Source organism: Paralichthys olivaceus, chromosome 10 (genome assembly GCF_024713975.1).
Source record: "Paralichthys olivaceus isolate ysfri-2021 chromosome 10, ASM2471397v2, whole genome shotgun sequence".
In the NCBI taxonomy this organism is placed as follows: domain Eukaryota; kingdom Metazoa; phylum Chordata; class Actinopteri; order Pleuronectiformes; family Paralichthyidae; genus Paralichthys; species Paralichthys olivaceus.
The window spans coordinates 8,224,875-8,242,640 of NC_091102.1; the positions used below are offsets into that span (position 1 = coordinate 8,224,875).

A 17,766-nucleotide genomic window follows, 5' to 3' on the forward strand; every position below is an offset into this window, starting at 1 on the left:
AGAATTTCACATTTTAACCCTTAGGAATCCTAGACTAGTTTTGCCGTTATTGAATGTTGTGGATTTTGCTTTTATACACCACTAATGTCTGGTTTCTGTTTTCAGCACAATATTGCCTTTATGATGCAGATTTACATTTTTCACAGTTTTTGTTTTTTTACACTGTGATTTCTTGGTCTGATTGGCAAATCCTGACAGTTCATTCTTTTCAATTTTAAACCTGTATTAAAAGTAAAAAACCTTTTTAACTTCATTGTTTTTTCACCATGGATATGACACAACAATTTGTGCAAAAAGTTGGCTGTTGAATACAGAATAAAGCAGGGGGACTACTGAGAGGGTCCTGCAGACACAGGGGACAGGGTCACTCTGCAGAGGGCAGGACGTGATTTTGAAGGAGAACATGAACTCATGAGCAAAGGGACATGGAAGAAGCAGGACGGAGCAGAGACTCCCACCGTATCCTCTGGTTCAGATCCAGTGTAAACACAGCTCCGGTTTCTGCCCCAGGCCTGACACAGCTGGATATTCCTCCTCCTTTAGGCCTCAGGTCATCAAGAGACTTAACTCCATTTCCCAGAGGGCTGTGCTCCTAATGAGGGCTTCCTGCTACAGAGTGAATTAAATGGAGCTGCTCTGGTCTTTGGTGCCAAAGGGCCGACATGTCAGATCTGGTTATGGTGATCGCTTCTGCTCGCCCCTGATCCATGAAATCCAGATGTGAGGACACGTTCAATAACACGTGGGCACCTGAGGATGCATCTGTTTGTTTTACATCTGTGTATGACAAGACAACGTCCTCACAGGGAATTCACATGTGAGGAACATCATCCAGAATGAGAGATGAGATTGAATCAGCTTTAACTTAATTAGTCGTGTACATAGAGTTCCACACACTAAATGGTTTGGATGGCAGGATGATGTGGGATGATTCATCCTAAAATGGAAAATGATTGTGTGAGCCAAATTCAACTGCAACCCATTCCATAGTTTTTGAGAATTTATACTCCAGTTCACAAACATAAAGCATTTATGAAGCCAGAGGAAAAGTCAGGAGCCAAAGTCATTGAAAAAGTTTTCATACATAAACTCCGTAAAATGTCTGGAAAATGAGGTCCCGACATGCAGTGGACTTCCACACTTGACGAGCACAGAAGGACATTATCTGTTTCCGATGCGCTCGAAACAACAGGAACATATCCGGAATGTTCAGATGAGGGGAGGCGCCTGAGTAGAGCAGGAGGCAGAATATGATGTATGAATCCCGCTGTGGAGATCACATGTTTTTCTTTACACCACATCAACATCAGCTAAAAGCTCTCGAAAGTGGTTTTCTTTCCAAGTTGACATCTTTGTCTGTGTTTTCTACATGTATGATGCTTTTTTTTCCACTTTTGCATCTGTCGCGTGTCATCGACACGCCCACTCCTGCTGTATTCTCAAATGGGCTAATATTTTCACAAAGGTGCAGGAAAGGTTTCGCAGCAACTGACTTGGACATTTGTGTTCTCATATACAGACCCTCTGGAACATTTCAGGAAAATGTCCGGACTTCGGTTCATTTCTAAAAACAGCATAAGATTGATACTGTGGGCACTGTGTGTGGATTTAAGTTTGGAGGAAATCTACCAAATACTTTCTGAGATAATTCAGTCTGGACCAAAGTAATTGCAGGCAGACAAGCAAATGTTGCCATGTATGGCGTCACACCACTATTACAGCTAAAAGAGGAGGAAAGAAAACATAGAGTAAGAGCGAGAGAAGTTGGACACGGTCTTGTTATCACAAAGTGTGCATTTAACTTTGTTAACATTTTTCCCATCACAAGAAGTTATTCACTTTAATCAATTAGACCACAGCTGGGATGGAAATGAATGGTCCAAGTCTCACAGCAGTGAGATCAGTGAATGGCCCTCAGTGTCTCCTCCACTCAGCAGGCACCTGTCGAACCAAACAGCTCAAAGCTCAGAGTGATGCTGTGAGAAAGGAGCACGTACTGTCTTTAGGTAAACACAGCTGACACAATCCTTCCACATGAGCTCACTAGGAAGACTCACCTCAACTGAGGACAGACAGACGCACATGTCCGAGGGCAGCACGAGGGGGGAGGTGAGGGGGGATAAATGGGGAGAGAGCTGAAACGTGAAGGAGACAAGCTGAGGGAGGACAGACTCTCTGCCAAGTGTCCCTTTCATAGATAGATGGAGAGAGAGCAAGGGGACAGAAGACAGGGCAGACAGACCAGGGGCAGAACAAGGCTATAAAAGGAAGTGAGAGACTGAAGCATGGGACGACTGGGAGGACGGAGCCTTTGGAATTCCTTCAGCACAGCCTGATGGGACCCCTGTGTGTCCCACCATTAATCACTGTGAGACAGAGAGAGGGCAAAGGACAGGGGTGGATATATATTTATAAATATACAGTAAATGGGAGATTTTCCAAAGACAACTTCCAGAATGAACCTCACTTCCGAACTCAATTCCAAGTCAAATAAAAGTCAGATCAAACTGACAGAGTTTACGAATGCAGGTTAACTCGACACAAACCAGAGAGGTGATGAAAAGTGTACATTGTGCTTCCATCTTAGAGTTATTCAGCAACAGAGGTACAGAATGGATAGCGTAGGTGTGCAGACCATAGACTAAATAGATGATGCATCCTCACTTTCCCTAAATATCCAGAAATGAAGCCAAAGAATCCTAAGAACGCTGCCATCTTGTGTAGTTGAAGCCAGAGTCTAATAAGTCTGTTTGTGTACATACAGCTAAGATAAGCACTTCTCAGAAATCAGTGAAAGTCAGAGAGGTTGTGAGTCGGCTCTTTTAGTGTAGCCTGTGTTGTACCAGGGCAGAGGTTTGGTGTGTGCGACCACAGGCTGTCACACATGACTGGAAATGAAAATGAAGCATGAACAGTGATTATCCACGGACTCATTCCACTTTCCTGTTGCCCTTTCTCCTGAACTTTTACATATTTTCTCATCATTACAACAAAAGAATAATTAAAAAGTCTTGATGCCAGGCAGCCCAGAGGAGGGATGGGGGAAGGATCTGCTGACCAAGCTGACAGTGTGTAGTGCTCTTGTAATGTGATGGAAGGCAGCACATTAATGTAAAGAACACGTGTTCAGTAACGGGATCAAGCCACGTGGACCACACAGCACCAGGTAACATCAACCATCCACTGACATGAACATAACTCACCCATTTTGCAGGTAAAACATAGATGGTAAAACTCAAAACTTAAAGTTTAAGGCGGATCTATATATATTGGCCCGGGTGGTTTATCCACAAATGTGTGGACACTTTGAGGAATGAACTGAGCACATTTAAAACAGGACTTGAATTTTAATTGATTTCATTTAACATCTAAAATGTAATACATTTTATGCTGCAGAAAAATTACTCACATCAGACAAATAAAACAGCCATCATGCCCTTACACATCACATACTCTTCCCCAGCCCTGTCTCATGTTGCTGCTGTAACGTATGAGCAGGCCTGGGTTAACATAGTGAACATACATCCCAGTAAATGCTCTCTGGAGTAGTCTAACTATGTGGGGTCCGGCAGGGCTGTAAAGCAACTCCTGACATATTTAACTCCACCCTGTTTCCTTTTTCCTGTTTAGAGAGCTTCTCTGGATAACCTATTTTCTCTTCACACAATTCTGCTCGCAGGATGTTTCCCATAAAGTCAAACTTCGCTGAGCCCAGAGATAAACACAGCCCCCACACTCTGCACGTGCAACAGAGCGAGAGAGCGAGAAAATTAGGAACCTAAACCAATCTCTCACAAAGGTATCATAACGCTCTGATTTCAACAGGTCCTGTAATAATGCAGGCGATGCTTGTTTAAACTGGGATGTCTGCGCCAGTGGGGCAAACATCCGAGCTCACCAGGCCTTTCCTCGCTGTTACAATGAAGAATCACAGACTAATAAAATAATCAGCACCACAAAGTTACAAAAAAAGGGAGGAAAGAAAAGAAAAAGCAAAGAAAACATGCACATAAAATACATGTGTCCACATTACACAGACGTAACGCAGAACAAATGCAGAGAGGTCAGAGGGGTGATGGCAACACCTCAGTGGAAAGTGCATGCCTCCCCTGCTTCAGCCTCTTAATTAACTCCCCCCCCCCACACACACACACACACACACGCAGGGAAGCCCCACACGTAGGCTTCTCATCTGAGCCTGTGGTTTCCTGCAGCAGCGCACAATGGGGCTCTTCCACTGATTGTTACCGCCGCGCGATCTCGATATCACAGCCACAGTTTTGGCAGGGGATGTGCTTGCCATATTTCTGCCCTTATCACCGGCAGACATCTCCCCCCTCGCCCCGAACACACGCCTTCCTCCCCCATAAAACAATCACATTTGAAAGCTCGGTCACGTGTCTGCTTTTCATTTGGTGACCCCCATCACCCACCGCCCATCCACATCGAAAAAAGCACCATGCATCGCCTTACACCTTTTAACTAGTGTGAACTGCATTTCCATCTCTTTCCCCTATTCTCTTGTGGATACTAAGAAAAGCTTGAGTGCAGTTTGACTTGTGGAATACAACACCAAAAAGGCAAATGCAGCAGAAACATTTATCACAATCATCCACGGAGCTGAAAAGAGGGTAATTTGTAAAGCAGACGTTTCTGCAGGGCTTCCAGATACAGTCGGGATGTGAAGCCAAAAACGTTTCATCCCCGGCTGCGGACGAAATTTCCACAACTCACACATCCGTCGCATCATCCCCTCATTCCATTGCGCTCGCACACATCTTGAAATATATTCTCAAACACGAGAATCCAAGCCCCTCAAAGGATCCTATACAAAACATCCTGTTAACATTTCTGCCTCAAGAGCCTTCCGTCCTCCGCCAACAGACACTGATAAATGGTATTTGTGTGCGTGTGCAGAGACGGGGGGTCTACCTGTGCAGAGTAATGTTTTTGCCATCATGAGCCACAGGGTTTAATTTCCTTACAAAGGTTTGACACTGTGTCTTCGTGTATATCTCAAAGAAGGAGTTACAGAAATAGGATCATCTGCTGAGTCGTAAAACCTGTCCTGTAATGTGTCACAGTGAAGTCGAAGAAGCTTTGACCCATAAATCTGACTTCGTTTCATGGTGTAGCACTGGGTTGCACTCGTAAAAAAGAGACAGGGGTAAAAAAAACAAAGAAATGGAACATGAATTGGGCCTTTGAGCTGAACTGATTAGTAGATAAAGTTCTCATTGTATCAGTAATACTGCTAATTTGATTATTAATTATCGACAAGCAGAGGTCCAAAATATTTGGTGTCTCCGATTTCTCGAAGGAGAACTGTTGTATGTCATACGTGCGTCCTACACAGCTTTGTGGGCTGCATCGACCTGTACTCACTTATGTATGACGTCAGCAGCATGTTGCCTAATCATCTGTTGTCTTCACTAACTGTTTTGAATAAAGTGCATTAGTCTTTCTGTTTGAAAGGAGACAATAGAGGAACAGATTCAATCTGTCAATTTCGTTGACATTATTATCGTTTCCCAGCAAAATGAACGTCTCATTGTTAAATCGTCAAAGACTACAAACAATATACCTTCATTTAATTCTTCTATTCTAACTTCTAATGCTGTCTCAACTTCCTGCAACAAGTCATTACTGTGCTTTTCATGCTGCAAACCATTCATTGTTCAGTTCGGACTGAGGAATCTTTTACACCTGTTCATTTGGTTCAGAAAATAACAGGTAGGTTCAATAAACTGTTGGATGCAGCCGCACCCCCCCTCTACCACAACAACATCAGAAAGATGTCAAGGTTACTCATGGTGTCCAGGATGTTTCTGTTCTGAAGGTGTGTTGAAAATCCTGCCACCGTAGAGAGAGGAATGACTTAACCAAAGTTCAGACGGGGATAACGTCAGTCTCTCTTCTCATCATCGTGTTGTACTCACTTGTACACATAAAAAGTAATGAAACGTATGTTGCGAATTAAGAAAAAGGATTTGAGAGTGAAGCTTTGTTTTCTCACCTCCACACACCTGGAGAATCTGTGTGTTGGGAGAGTTTCAGATACGTGAGTGAGTGGTCAGGTTTGTGAAAGTGAGAAAGCAATAAAACTTTGACCTCTGTGGTTCAACAGTGTCTAATGAAGGGGGGAAGTAATCCCCATATCTAAATGACCCCCCCCCCCCCCCCCAACATGACAGGGCAGAGTCCCACTTGGCAGTGGGACGTGAAAATCAGGGAAACAACAAAATTGAATCCCACATGCAAAATATCTGCAGAATTACATTTTCAATAATCAGGGGGAATTCCAAATGTAAGAACGTCACGTGGAGTCAGATGGTGGGAAAGAGCTGTGCAGCCTGTAGGCGGGGGTCTGCTTCAAAGAAGTAAATCAGTCCCGAGGGTTACATTTGGTTTTGATATTAAACAGAAACAGACACAGAAGATTGAGAAATTCTGTGTCAGATGGGAAACATCATACAGTGACACTGGATCTGTTACCACTTCCTGCACCATTTTTACATGTCAAATCAGGCCCTAACCACCTCCAGCTCACGACTCAAACTTGTTTTCCTTTCAACAACCTCTTTACGCAGGCACATGGAGATATTTTTCCAAAAAGTCAGATGCTGTATTTTACGTCACATCCAGAAACTGAAGGTATCTTGTTTTATTTTGTGTGGAATCAATGTGAGCTGTTTCTTCATTTCAGAGTTAACTTGCCTGCACTGAGCACATGGACATTGCCAAAACTAAAATTAGCCTCCAGCCTCTGAGTGTCACCACACTGGAGCGAAGCTGCACAATTAACAGAGGAGCCGAGCTGGGTCACACGCTTTTAATCGAGCCCCGGCGAAATCTGATAAAGTGAGACACAACGGGGCCTTTTCATCACACCCGATAAATAACTTTTCATCTGACAGCCTTGTGTGTGATATTAAAGCTCGGACAGAGTCACTGAACATCTGACATCCCGCACAAGCTTCAACTGATGAAAAAACTAAACATGCGCTTGGGCAGCAAGTTCACAAACATGCAAAAACACAATGTGCACAGTCAGCGTCACATAAGCGTTCGGTCTCCTAATGGGAAGTTGAAAAGTAATTCACAACAACCATTTTCAGTTTGTTGCAGTCAATCATCACCATCATCATTTAATGTAACATCTGTCGAAACGTTTGCGACGACTTGTGGGACTGAGGTGAAATCCAAGAGAGGGTTCGAGTACACATGTAGGTGTATAAAAACAACGTCTCCATTCACATGAGTAGGAGGTTGTTTCCAAAGTGGGAACAGTGACGTGTCAAGTCAGCAAACACACAGAGCTGCTCTGCTGATAATGACTCTGTATTTTGTTCAATAACAGGACATGCACCATGGGTCCATTCCCCCAAAGACTTTGCCTGTACATTTTAAATTAGCTCATATAGAACCAGAATAGGAACGAAAACAAATTTCGCCAAAAGGTGGTTGGCTGAGGCTGAAAGGTTGATGGATAAATTAGGGCTATGACGATTCTGAAACTGTGACTCAAACATCCACCATCTTGTTTCATGACGCAGGACGACAGAGCTATGATATCGCACCAAACCATAGCAACCGGCCCACCGCCCTCACCGGATGAGCTGCCTGTTGAGCTCCAATAACTTCACTGATGAAACAAAATTCTACAAATTACATGATAATAAAATGTAAATAAAAAAACTAGAACAGTATATTTCATAATTACTTCACTCAACATCTAGTTTGTTGTTTTTCAGTTGATTCACAAGAGCCCAAATGATTATTGGGTCCAGTCCTGATCCTTAGCTCAAGATAAACAACAACCCTGAGCGTTGTTGGTAAAGGCCAATGCTGAAATCTTCAGACTTAAGTCAACAACCGGCATTAATCAGTTGTTTATCAAACAAAACACAGAGATTGCATCATGTCCTCTACCCAAGTGCCAAACCTCGCCAATACCAAATTTCCAGTAGAGGAAAAATCTGAACTTAGCCTTGAGCTAAAAATCACAGAGACAGTGCATGAGATCTTCTCGTGATAAAGTTACGGATATTTGGGATCTTTCAAACTGACCGACACAGAAAAGATAAAACTTTAGAAGCACAGACACGATGACAAACTTATACTCAAACAGATCATCACGTCCACTGAGGTCATGACCTCACCCCTCGACTCAACCCCTGTAGGGTCAATGGGTCGAGCAAAGCACAACACGTAGCTCGACATGACATCACATATCTGTTTATTACCTCAGCCAAGAGGTTATGTTTTCACCCGTCTGTTTGTTTGTCGATGCAAAAAAGCACTGAACTGATTTGAACCCATTAAGTTTCCATGATGATCTGGTTAACGTTGCAGAGCCATGAATGTTTTTAATCACTCTTCCCAACGTTTTGATGCATTTCTCGACAGTTTAGTCAGTTTCTCATAATACAATGTGATGTTCTTGTGAAAAACGGACACATTTGTTGTGTTGAATCTATGATTCTTTGTTCAAATCCACATCAGAATCCAGATTTGATGAAAACATGTGTTTGGTCTTGACTTTAGGAATGTGCCCTTCTGCTGTTTTAGCTCATTCTGCAAGATACAAACTTTGTGAATGTGCTAATTTCAAACAGAAACATTGCAACACGATTCATTCCTCAAGACGCTGCTGCTCTGAGTTTTACTGCGAGTTACCAGCATGCCAAGCCAAAAAAAAAAACCCAACCCTCCTACTGAAGGAACACCCCAAACAGACACTCCCACAATCAGGTCTGCCTGTGTGTGTCTTAGTGTGTGTCAGTGTTTGTGCCAAGCAGCTCCAAGACAAAAAACAAGCCCAGATACCCCAAAAGATTCGTTTTCAATCCATGCCTTAATGGTCAACAAAACAAACAAAAGCCAAAACAACGTGGGGAGTGGAAACTTACCGCGTGCGCCCCGGAGACAAGGATGGCACAGACGAGGCACAGAAGCAGCAGCCTGGAATCAATGGAAACGACATGATCAATAACGATGATTAGTTCATGCTGATCGGTTTATGCTGTGCAGTGAAGTGCGCCCACGTTCTGTGTACCTCAGGTTATTCAGTCCTCTGGTGTGTTGGCCCTGCATGGTTCCTCTTACGCGCACCGCAAACTTTAGTCCCACGCCGCAGATTCAGATAACTTCTACAGCATGACTGACCTGAGGCACAACAACACCCCCAATGTCATCAAAACGGATTAACCATGAGCCAACACGTCTGATGTGCGTTATTGGAGTTTACATACATGTACAATAATCATATTTCCATGTACTTCACCACCTGCCTCGCATGGATCCACCCTCAGTTAACACTCACATGAAGCGGGGATAAAACAGTTTTTCCTGCGTTATGTGTCATTAATTTCGCCATCATCTTAATAAAAAGCTTTACTTACATTCACCCCAGTCGTGCGTAACGATGCCAAGATGACGGAAATCACAAGGGGAAGAGATGCGCGGGCTCCCGGACTGAAAACGTCCAGGTAACCGGAATAACCGTGGCACCAAAAAAAAAAGCACCGCTCCCCAAATATTGTCACAAAACCCGCCAAAGTGTGCAGAGTAGTCCCTCAACCTTACCGAGAGAAGCCAGAGTGTTTGTATCTGCAGGGTCGAGTCTCTTTGCATGAGGGTGAGGGTGGTCGTTTTTTGGGAGGGGGGTGTGGTGCTGCACAAACAAGCACACAGTTGCCCTGAGCAGAACCTCACATCGTCTCGGACTAAGATGCAGCCAAACGTGTTGCCCGAGCTCCGACGATAAGACAGAGAATCAGCCAAAGAAATTAAACAAGAAACGGTCAACAGGTGGTGGTTTGTGGGCACTCGGCACCGTTACGCACCGTCAAGATGCTGTTACCGTCCGGCGCCCTGTTCCTGCTGGCGGCTCTCTACTGCAGCACAGACCTGACACAGGCTGAGGTGGGTGGACGAAGGACTTCAGACACTTTTGTGTTGTTTTTATTCTGCAAAAAGTTTAATTTTAACTTTATCTGATGTGAGAAACTTTCAAACTTAGCTCGGTTGAAGATTCTTTTAGTTCTTCTTCATGCGTAAAAAAGTAATTCACATATGAATTTGCTGCCAACTCTGCTTTATCTATGATATATTCCAGTTTATTTACTATGTTTGTGTTGGTGCCTATAATGAACAAAGGTGTGTTTTAGCATCACTCAGAAGAAAGGTCTTTATTCCAGATGTTTATAGTTTTTAATGTATTATTGTGTGTGTCTGTGTGTGTGTGTGTTATTATTTTCTCTATAGTCGAGCTCTGTCATGCTGCTCTGAAAACTTTTGAGTTGAGTCTAGTCTCAGTTCAGCCTCCTTCACTTCTGCTGGAGAGGAGCAGAGGGAGAGGGTGGGGCAGAGATCCCACAGTAGCTGGTGTGTGTGTGTGTGTGTGTGTGTGTGTGTGTGTGTGTGTGTGTGTGTGTGGGGTTCATCACTGGTATGTTTAGCTAATTCAATAACCGTTTCATGAGTGTTTCTCTGGCTTTCACTGTAAAGACAGAATATAAAACTCTACTATTACAAAGTTGCTATGATACAAAACATTGTTTATCTGATGTTTTGTACTGAACATATTTTGAAATCAAGGAATCTAAAGAATTTTACAGTTCACATTTCAAAGAATGTCCACTTCTGATTCAGTCTGAGAGAAGTGGAAAGAACACCAGCCACTGTTTCATTAAAATTGACTTTATTATTTGTGAGAATGAAAATCAGACATTGTTGTGGGAGTAATGATGAAACAGATGTTTGTAAGGCTGGTTAGTTTTATCAGGATTTATCGTTTGTGAGGCACAGATAGGAATGTGCTGTTCCACTTGTTTCTCAATACAAATTCTTGTTTTTCAACCAACTCGTTGACAATTTGAATCATTAGACTTCTCCATCAACTGAGGTTCTACAAACCAAAGCCTTCAGGTTTTTAGTTTTTTCAGTGAGCAGTGGCATTGTACGTCTGGGAACACGTCAGAGTTAGCTGCAGTAAAATCATTCCGCTGTATTAAGTCATCATGTCTGGTGGGTGAAGGTGTCCATGACAGGTACAGGTAGCTGCAAACTTTGACCCAGGGTGTGTGGAAACTGAGGCAGCTGCCAGGAGAGGCTCAGAGAAAGACAGCTCACAGCAACTTCATTCATTGTTAGGGTAGTTAGTCCTCATTTGGATAACTCCTAGTTTAATATGTCACACAAAAGTGATTCTGAATCTCAGCCTGACAATTTATCAAATCAGAGGAAAGAATAATGCGATGGTTTGATAATTTGATAAAGTAGATAATGAACCTAATGGAAAAGAGAAGTGGAGAAAAAGAGCTTCAGTTCCAAGTCTCCCCTGAGAACTGAAACAATTTAGAGACTTAAAGTTTACGATCCTGTATGTTGAGATTCAGCCTTGTTGAACGTTCTGTACAAATGTACTGAAGCGCTCAGATTCCTCTGAGCAGCTCGTTGACGCATGAGTGCTTTATTCTAAAAGTGTGGGCGGAGTTTTCCAGTGGAAACCTCTCTCACACCAGAGCAGCAAAGCTCCAGGTGAGTTGGAGCAAACATCGCTGGACACTGTGAAGTGTGAAGAGCCTGTTCATCATTTCGTAGTATTGCACAATGTGTGATGTTTCAGAGAAAATTAACACCTCACTAGGGACCCGGAGTTTCTCCATCTTATGGATATATTTTCAGTTGTGATGGGTTCTAGCTTCGAGATGTCGTCATCACGCAACAAAAAAACAAAACATTGAGACTTACAGAGAAACAGATTTAGGATAATGGCTGCATGTGTCGACTCAAGTATAACATGTGATCTATACATATGCCACAAGTTTTCCCTACAGCTCAGATCGCTCATGCTAGAGTGGCTTTGAGTTTCCTTTCCCCAGATGTTTTATCACTGAAACAATCATTGTTCACTTCATTTCTCACAATGATCTCCGCCCTTGTGAGCTTTGATTCAGGGAGGTGGGTGGCATGGAGGTGTACGATGCTTGGATCCAACATATCAGGTTCAACAAAGCAGCAGAGGCAACTTTCATCCATCCTGGATTTGATACACTAACACAAGACAGACACAGGACATCTGGACCGAGCAGATCAGCGGGGGAGTTGTATATGTGGGGAACATCTCATCACTGGTCAAGTTTATTTTCTATTATTTCCTGGGAAAATTATGGAAATGTTGAAATTCTACTAACAAACAAACAAAAAGCTAATGGACAGGGGTGAAAATGTGAGTATTTAAATTAGAGTATTAAACAAACAAATACATACAAACACACTAAAATGACACAAACCATCTTTGAGCGGAATTTACTTGACATAACACTTTTTAACTTGGCCCGTGTCCCATCAACTAACATGGTGGAGGCAGGGTTTATGACCTGTACTGCAGTCAGCCACCGGGGAATGATCGAGAAACTTCTTCCTGATATTTTAATTCCAGCAGTTGCCTCCTGTTTTCCCATCCACCCATGGGAGGTGCAGAACAGGAAGTTTGTGAACCCGTCTGGAGCTTTCATCCGTCCAGAGCTGCACAGTGACGCCCTCCTCACATACATCCAGAGCAGTGACAGATATTATTGGCTGAAATTCAGTCGTATTTGTTGCTTTATTTGATATCTCCTTGATTCTGTGACCTGCTCCTTCATACATTAGAAGCTGGTGTCAGAGATGAATGTTTAGCTCATGTCCGTGTGTTTATGTATTCTTTATCTCCGTGTACACAGAGATGTGATGTTGACGGAGTATCACAGCCTCCTGTTTGGGCTCAGTGATAATCAGTGGAGCCTAACAAAGGTCAGGAGTGAATATACAGCGTAAACAACTCACGGTCAAACGCAAATGCGTGCAACCAAACTGTGACAAATAAACTGTAGAACGGGTCAGGACAACCTTATTTAAGGACGAAGCAACATGCTAATATTCACGTAGACCTTTGCTCCTGATTTTTTTCTCCTCATCATCTGAGCCTGAGTGAGTTTCTCCAATGTTTGGAGTTGTTCTCCCTTGGCGGTCATTTAATCTGGTCAGGGTGAGTCATCTGTAATTCCTAGAGGAGAGTGAGGAGGAGGAGGAAGCGCAGATTAGCAGATTCCTGGAGTGAGAGTTTGTGTGTGGGATGTTGGACGGATGGTTTGGGAAAGGCGGTCGATGGTGGGAGAGAAGAACCTCTCTGTGCTGCCAGGTCCCTGCTACTGGCTTGGCCGTGCTGTTCCAAGACAGGGTGAACCCCCCAGGGAGGATGAGCGCAACTCCCAGAGCCGTTAATCCTCATACGACCTGAGGAATGTGTGTGTATTGTCGGTCGAAAGCTGAGAATCATGATCGTTGGTGCTGCAGCCCAAAGTGCAGACAAGGCTGCTTGTTGTTTGGTCTAAGCCTGATCCTGTTGTAGATGACCTCCCCCCCAACACCTCCCACTGAGACAACGGCTGACTCTGTCACTCTGCTCCTGGCCACCAACCAAGCGTGCACCCTGGGAAGATGCAACCTGCCGCGACCCCTGCTCCCCGGTGTCATAAAAATGCCTACATTTGGAAAAGATGGGATTGTGTGTGTCTCTGTGTTTTGACAGGCATCTCTTAAGTCTTCTCTGACCTTGATACTCAACTGGTGTGGTAGCTTTCCTCCTGTGTGTGTTGTTACTGTGTGTGCCAAGTAAGGAGAGGATTAAATGGTGGTTAAACAAGATAAAGCCCCTTTTTCAATTCCCTGTGGTCCAAGCATCATTTCATTCAGATTTGCATCACACTTAGTTTTTTACACATAAAACCCTTTTTCCCACCAAAATGCTTTCACCCCGAAATTAACCCTCGGGATCGGTTTCTTCCCCGAGGTGTATTGTTATGGGGAAAGTGCAATTTAGCCATGTAACTGTGAAATTGGTGAGTCATAAATGTCATTTGCGGTTTGGACAGAGAGATGGTGTAATAGATACGTCTCTCTGACGGGGAGGTTGGAGGTGGGGAGTGATGGGGAAGGGAGGCTGCTCGAGAGGGAAGATGATGAGGGGGAGGTGATGAGGTTAGGAACCCCAGAAGTGGAAGAATGTGTGTCGGAGCCGGAGATGACACCCCGTAACAAATCTCAAAGTCTCACACTCTGTTCCTGGACCGTGTACATCCACCCACTGCTGCCACGGAGGGTAATGAAGACAGGGATGATGGCGTCATTAGATTAACGGCTTTTTTAGGGCCTGTGAAGTGAAGAGTGAAGTTCTGGCTTCTTTTTCTTCAGCTGTTCTCTGTCAGTTTAGTGTTTAGTCAATGTTTCCGCTGAATGCGAATGCTTGATTGGTGGATTGGTTAACTGAAACCCTCTTATTTAGTATATTTGAGTTCTGTGGTTACTTTGTGTGTCTGTGTTTGTGTTACCTCCACTGGACCTTGAGTTTTATGAAAGATAAATAGATGAATTGCTGAATTCAGGGATCTGGAGAAGGTGAAGGTTTGAGTTAGTTTCTTATGAAATAAGTCTTTACAGTTGAGCCTGTCCGTAAATCTTTGGTTATTTTTCCTTGAGCTAAACCAGGAAACTGTCGTCAACACTCAAATTACAACCAATTAATCAGTCACGTTGGATTTATGTGGTGACGACATCAGCTTCTCCAAACGTAGGGTTCCTTTGCTCTCAACAGGTTTAAAGGGGAATTCCTGTTTCTTTCAACCTATGTCTATGTCACTGCAGACTTTCCGAACCCCTCTTACCTAAGATTGAGCTCTTTTGAAAGTTGTTTTATTAATGTGGGTGTGTGAATGAATGTCACTTGAAAACACTTTTGGAATCGGTCCAGTAGATCCATGACAGTGACAGTGGCTCCAATTTAATCTTATCAACTGCTGAAGTCCAGGAAACATCCACTAAAAGTGTGTTTTTCATCAATGAAAGGCTCAAGTTGTTATTCTGGGTCTTTGCTAAGATTATTGGGAAACATTACACACGTCTCGCTCCAAGTTGAAAAATACTGGAATTCCCCTTTAAGATGTTGTAAACACAGCAGAGAACTAACTCTTTAACTCTGGCTCCTCTTGGAAACACACACTTTAGAATAAATATCCTCTAGTTGTAAATAACAAGTATTCTCCCATCACAAGACTATAAAATAAGGCCTCACATGCTTCACATCTGGCAAGATGTTCCTACCATCACTTATCAATCCTCCATCACACAGACTTATCTCAGTGCAGATGAGACGATAAGGAGAGAGAGTAAAGGAGAAGGTCTTTGCTGTGTTGAGTGGGTAACTGATGGATTTAGTGAATGATATCAGATATGAGTCTAATGTTTCATATATGTCCTATTGAAAGGTGAATGTGTCATGTGGTGTCTTCGCTTTAGACGAATGAGGACATTTCCTTTTTCTCTCAGGTAACCCTGACAGTGATGTCTCAACTGATTGGTCTGGTTTTTAACTCTGTCTGCGCCCCGGCACCTCTCACTGCAGACCTTCCTCTTCATCTCACCTGAGCTATAGAGTTACTTTTTAATTTCAACCAGCCCCGGCAGGACTGGACTGTTATTGCACCACACGAACAGCGGAAGTGGAATAATAGAAATAGCAGAGAGTGAGTCAGACCCAGTGAGACATTGGTCTTTATGGTTGTCCCATCAGTGATGATGTCCTGCATGTAAATATTTGGTTATTTTTCTCCAAACTAAACTGGGAAACTGTTTATTCATATCACATCCGATCAAGGTTAAAAGGGGAATTTCGGTATTTCTCAAACTGGACTCTATGTTTATCTCACTGCAGACCTTCCTTATTCCTCTTCTCCTATCTGAGCTAGAGTTACTTCTTAATTTGTACCAGACATGGTTGTACTGGAGTGTTATTGCACTAAATGAACAGTGGAGGTGGACTGATAGAGATAGCAGATAGTGAGTCAGACCCTGCAGTAATTCAGAGGAGCTGAGAGTGCCTGAGCATCCATACCTGGACCCTCGATCCACTTTCCAGGAGGAACAGATGCTTTATTCATCTCCTCCTGTGCTGCTCTTTATGCGGCTGTGCTCTGTTCACTTGCACAATGAGAATTGTCCATTTACAAAGCTGTTATTTTACTGAAGTTTCCCAGGAAAAAAAAGTCCTAATCAGATAAGTTTGAGTAGGAAATAAGCTGCGCCGGTCACGTGAAGCGACTCACACCAGGAGAGGAGGAAATCATTTAATGCGTAGCGGAGTCTATAGGGGTAGATTGTGTTATTTTTAGCTCATACGCAAGCAGATCTGCTGTCAGCATCTCTAAAGCCTCAGGGCAGTGAAATCTGTAAGTTACAGTCTCGCTATATGTTCAGACAGTAGTGATGTAATGGCAGTGTTTGAGATAAGGCCTGATGTGGAAACAGGAGAACAATAGAGAGCAGCTCTGTCTATTGGATAGCTATCAGCTTAAGTGTGTGCTCTGTTAATGGGGCGAAAGGGTTCAATTATCCATGAGTTTGCTTGGAAGTGAAAGGCCCGGCTAACAGCTGTCTTACTCTGGCCCTGGAATTTCCTCTTTCTCACATCTATGCTTTATAGAACCAAAACAGAATTTTGGAGACCAATACTGATATTGAGGATTAAAAAAATATCCAACACAGATTAAATCTGTTGTTTAATCGGTAGATTAAATTTTATTATAACAAGCAATTTAATCAAGTTGCTCCATTTTCCATACACCCATGGACATAAAGTAAAAAAATTAATAATCAAGATTGATCAATTATAAATCCTGTGTTTTCCCCCTGATCTGGATTCACACCTAAATTAAATTGGCTGTTCCCTGACAGATACGAGATCCTTCCACCAAGTTTTTGCAAAATCTTGCTTTTAAGCATGTAAACCAACCAACAAGCAAATGGACCAGGGTAAAAACTATGAATAGAAAAAAATACAACCAATATATAGAACTTAATAATTAGGAAAATAAACGTGTTAAAGGCAAATCTTTTCTTTTTTGTTTATTCTGCAAAATAAAAGCTCACGAACATTCACGTTGACAGCACTGTCTAACTTATGTATCATAAAACTGAATGTGTTTGTAGTGATGATATGAAGTTCAGGTGAATTCGTCTCTTGGGCAAACAACATCATGGTGTGTGCAGCATTCATGGAAAAGCCTTCGTTCAAACGGATGTGAAATAGAGCTCACATGCACACACACTTCCTGCATATGCCATCTCCCAGAAGGCTGCATCGTGTCACCTCTTATAACTGTGATGGTCCTGCGTCTTTATGTAAATGACTCACTCATATACCAGGTGCTTCCATGTAACGTGTGAATGTTGGAAACAGAGGTAAATCTTTCCTCTTCTCTGTTTCTGGAGGAAGCTGGAGAAATAGGAGTTTGCGTGAGAGAATTCCAGGTCGGACGTGTTCGGTTGGTACTCGTGTCACAGAGGTCACTGCTTGTCTTCACGTGCTGACGTTATTCCCAGATACCAGAGCACTCTTGAGAGAGACGGGGAGGCTGACCCAACCCCTTCTTGTCTTTGTGAGCATAAAAGGCAAGGAAGAGGCCTTCCTCCTCACAGAAAGAATGGCTTCCTCTGTCCCACATCCTGTGGCACAGTGCAGCATATTCACAGAGGAGCCACGGGCAGCGTTGAAGCACTTAGAGCCGAACTGGCTCTTTCTCAGAGAAAAAAAACGACTCTCGTCTTTCTGTTTCCACCATCCACTGATTTTCTCCCTCTCACTGCCCCGATACCTGATTTGTTCTCTGAGAAAAAGTATTTTTACTGTCATATTTTATTTCCGAGCCAAAAACCAATGCAGCT

General features: G+C 43.2%; 2 protein-coding genes across 3 annotated transcripts in view; one reads left to right on the top strand and one right to left on the bottom strand.

The window, feature by feature from the left end:
• Window positions 1-9,887, bottom strand: part of col4a2 (collagen, type IV, alpha 2) — a 50,714-nt gene extending 40,827 nt beyond the window's left edge. The window contains exons 1-3 of one of the 2 annotated variants that reach the window (XM_020089776.2): window positions 9,405-9,887; window positions 9,059-9,168; window positions 8,913-8,964 (exon numbers count right to left, since the gene is read on the bottom strand). In XM_020089776.2, the coding sequence (XP_019945335.1) occupies window positions 8,913-8,964; window positions 9,059-9,096 (90 nt within the window). In that variant the 5' untranslated portion in view covers window positions 9,097-9,168; window positions 9,405-9,887. The remainder of the gene's footprint in view (window positions 1-8,912; window positions 8,965-9,058; window positions 9,169-9,404) is intronic. The other variant, XM_020089777.2, reaches the window with a different exon arrangement.
• col4a1 (collagen, type IV, alpha 1) overlaps window positions 9,715-17,766 on the top strand; it is a 34,874-nt gene continuing 26,822 nt past the window's right edge. Inside the window, exon 1 of the mRNA XM_069532873.1 lies at window positions 9,715-9,927. Coding sequence (XP_069388974.1) covers window positions 9,856-9,927 — 72 coding nt within the window. The 5' untranslated portion in view covers window positions 9,715-9,855. The remainder of the gene's footprint in view (window positions 9,928-17,766) is intronic.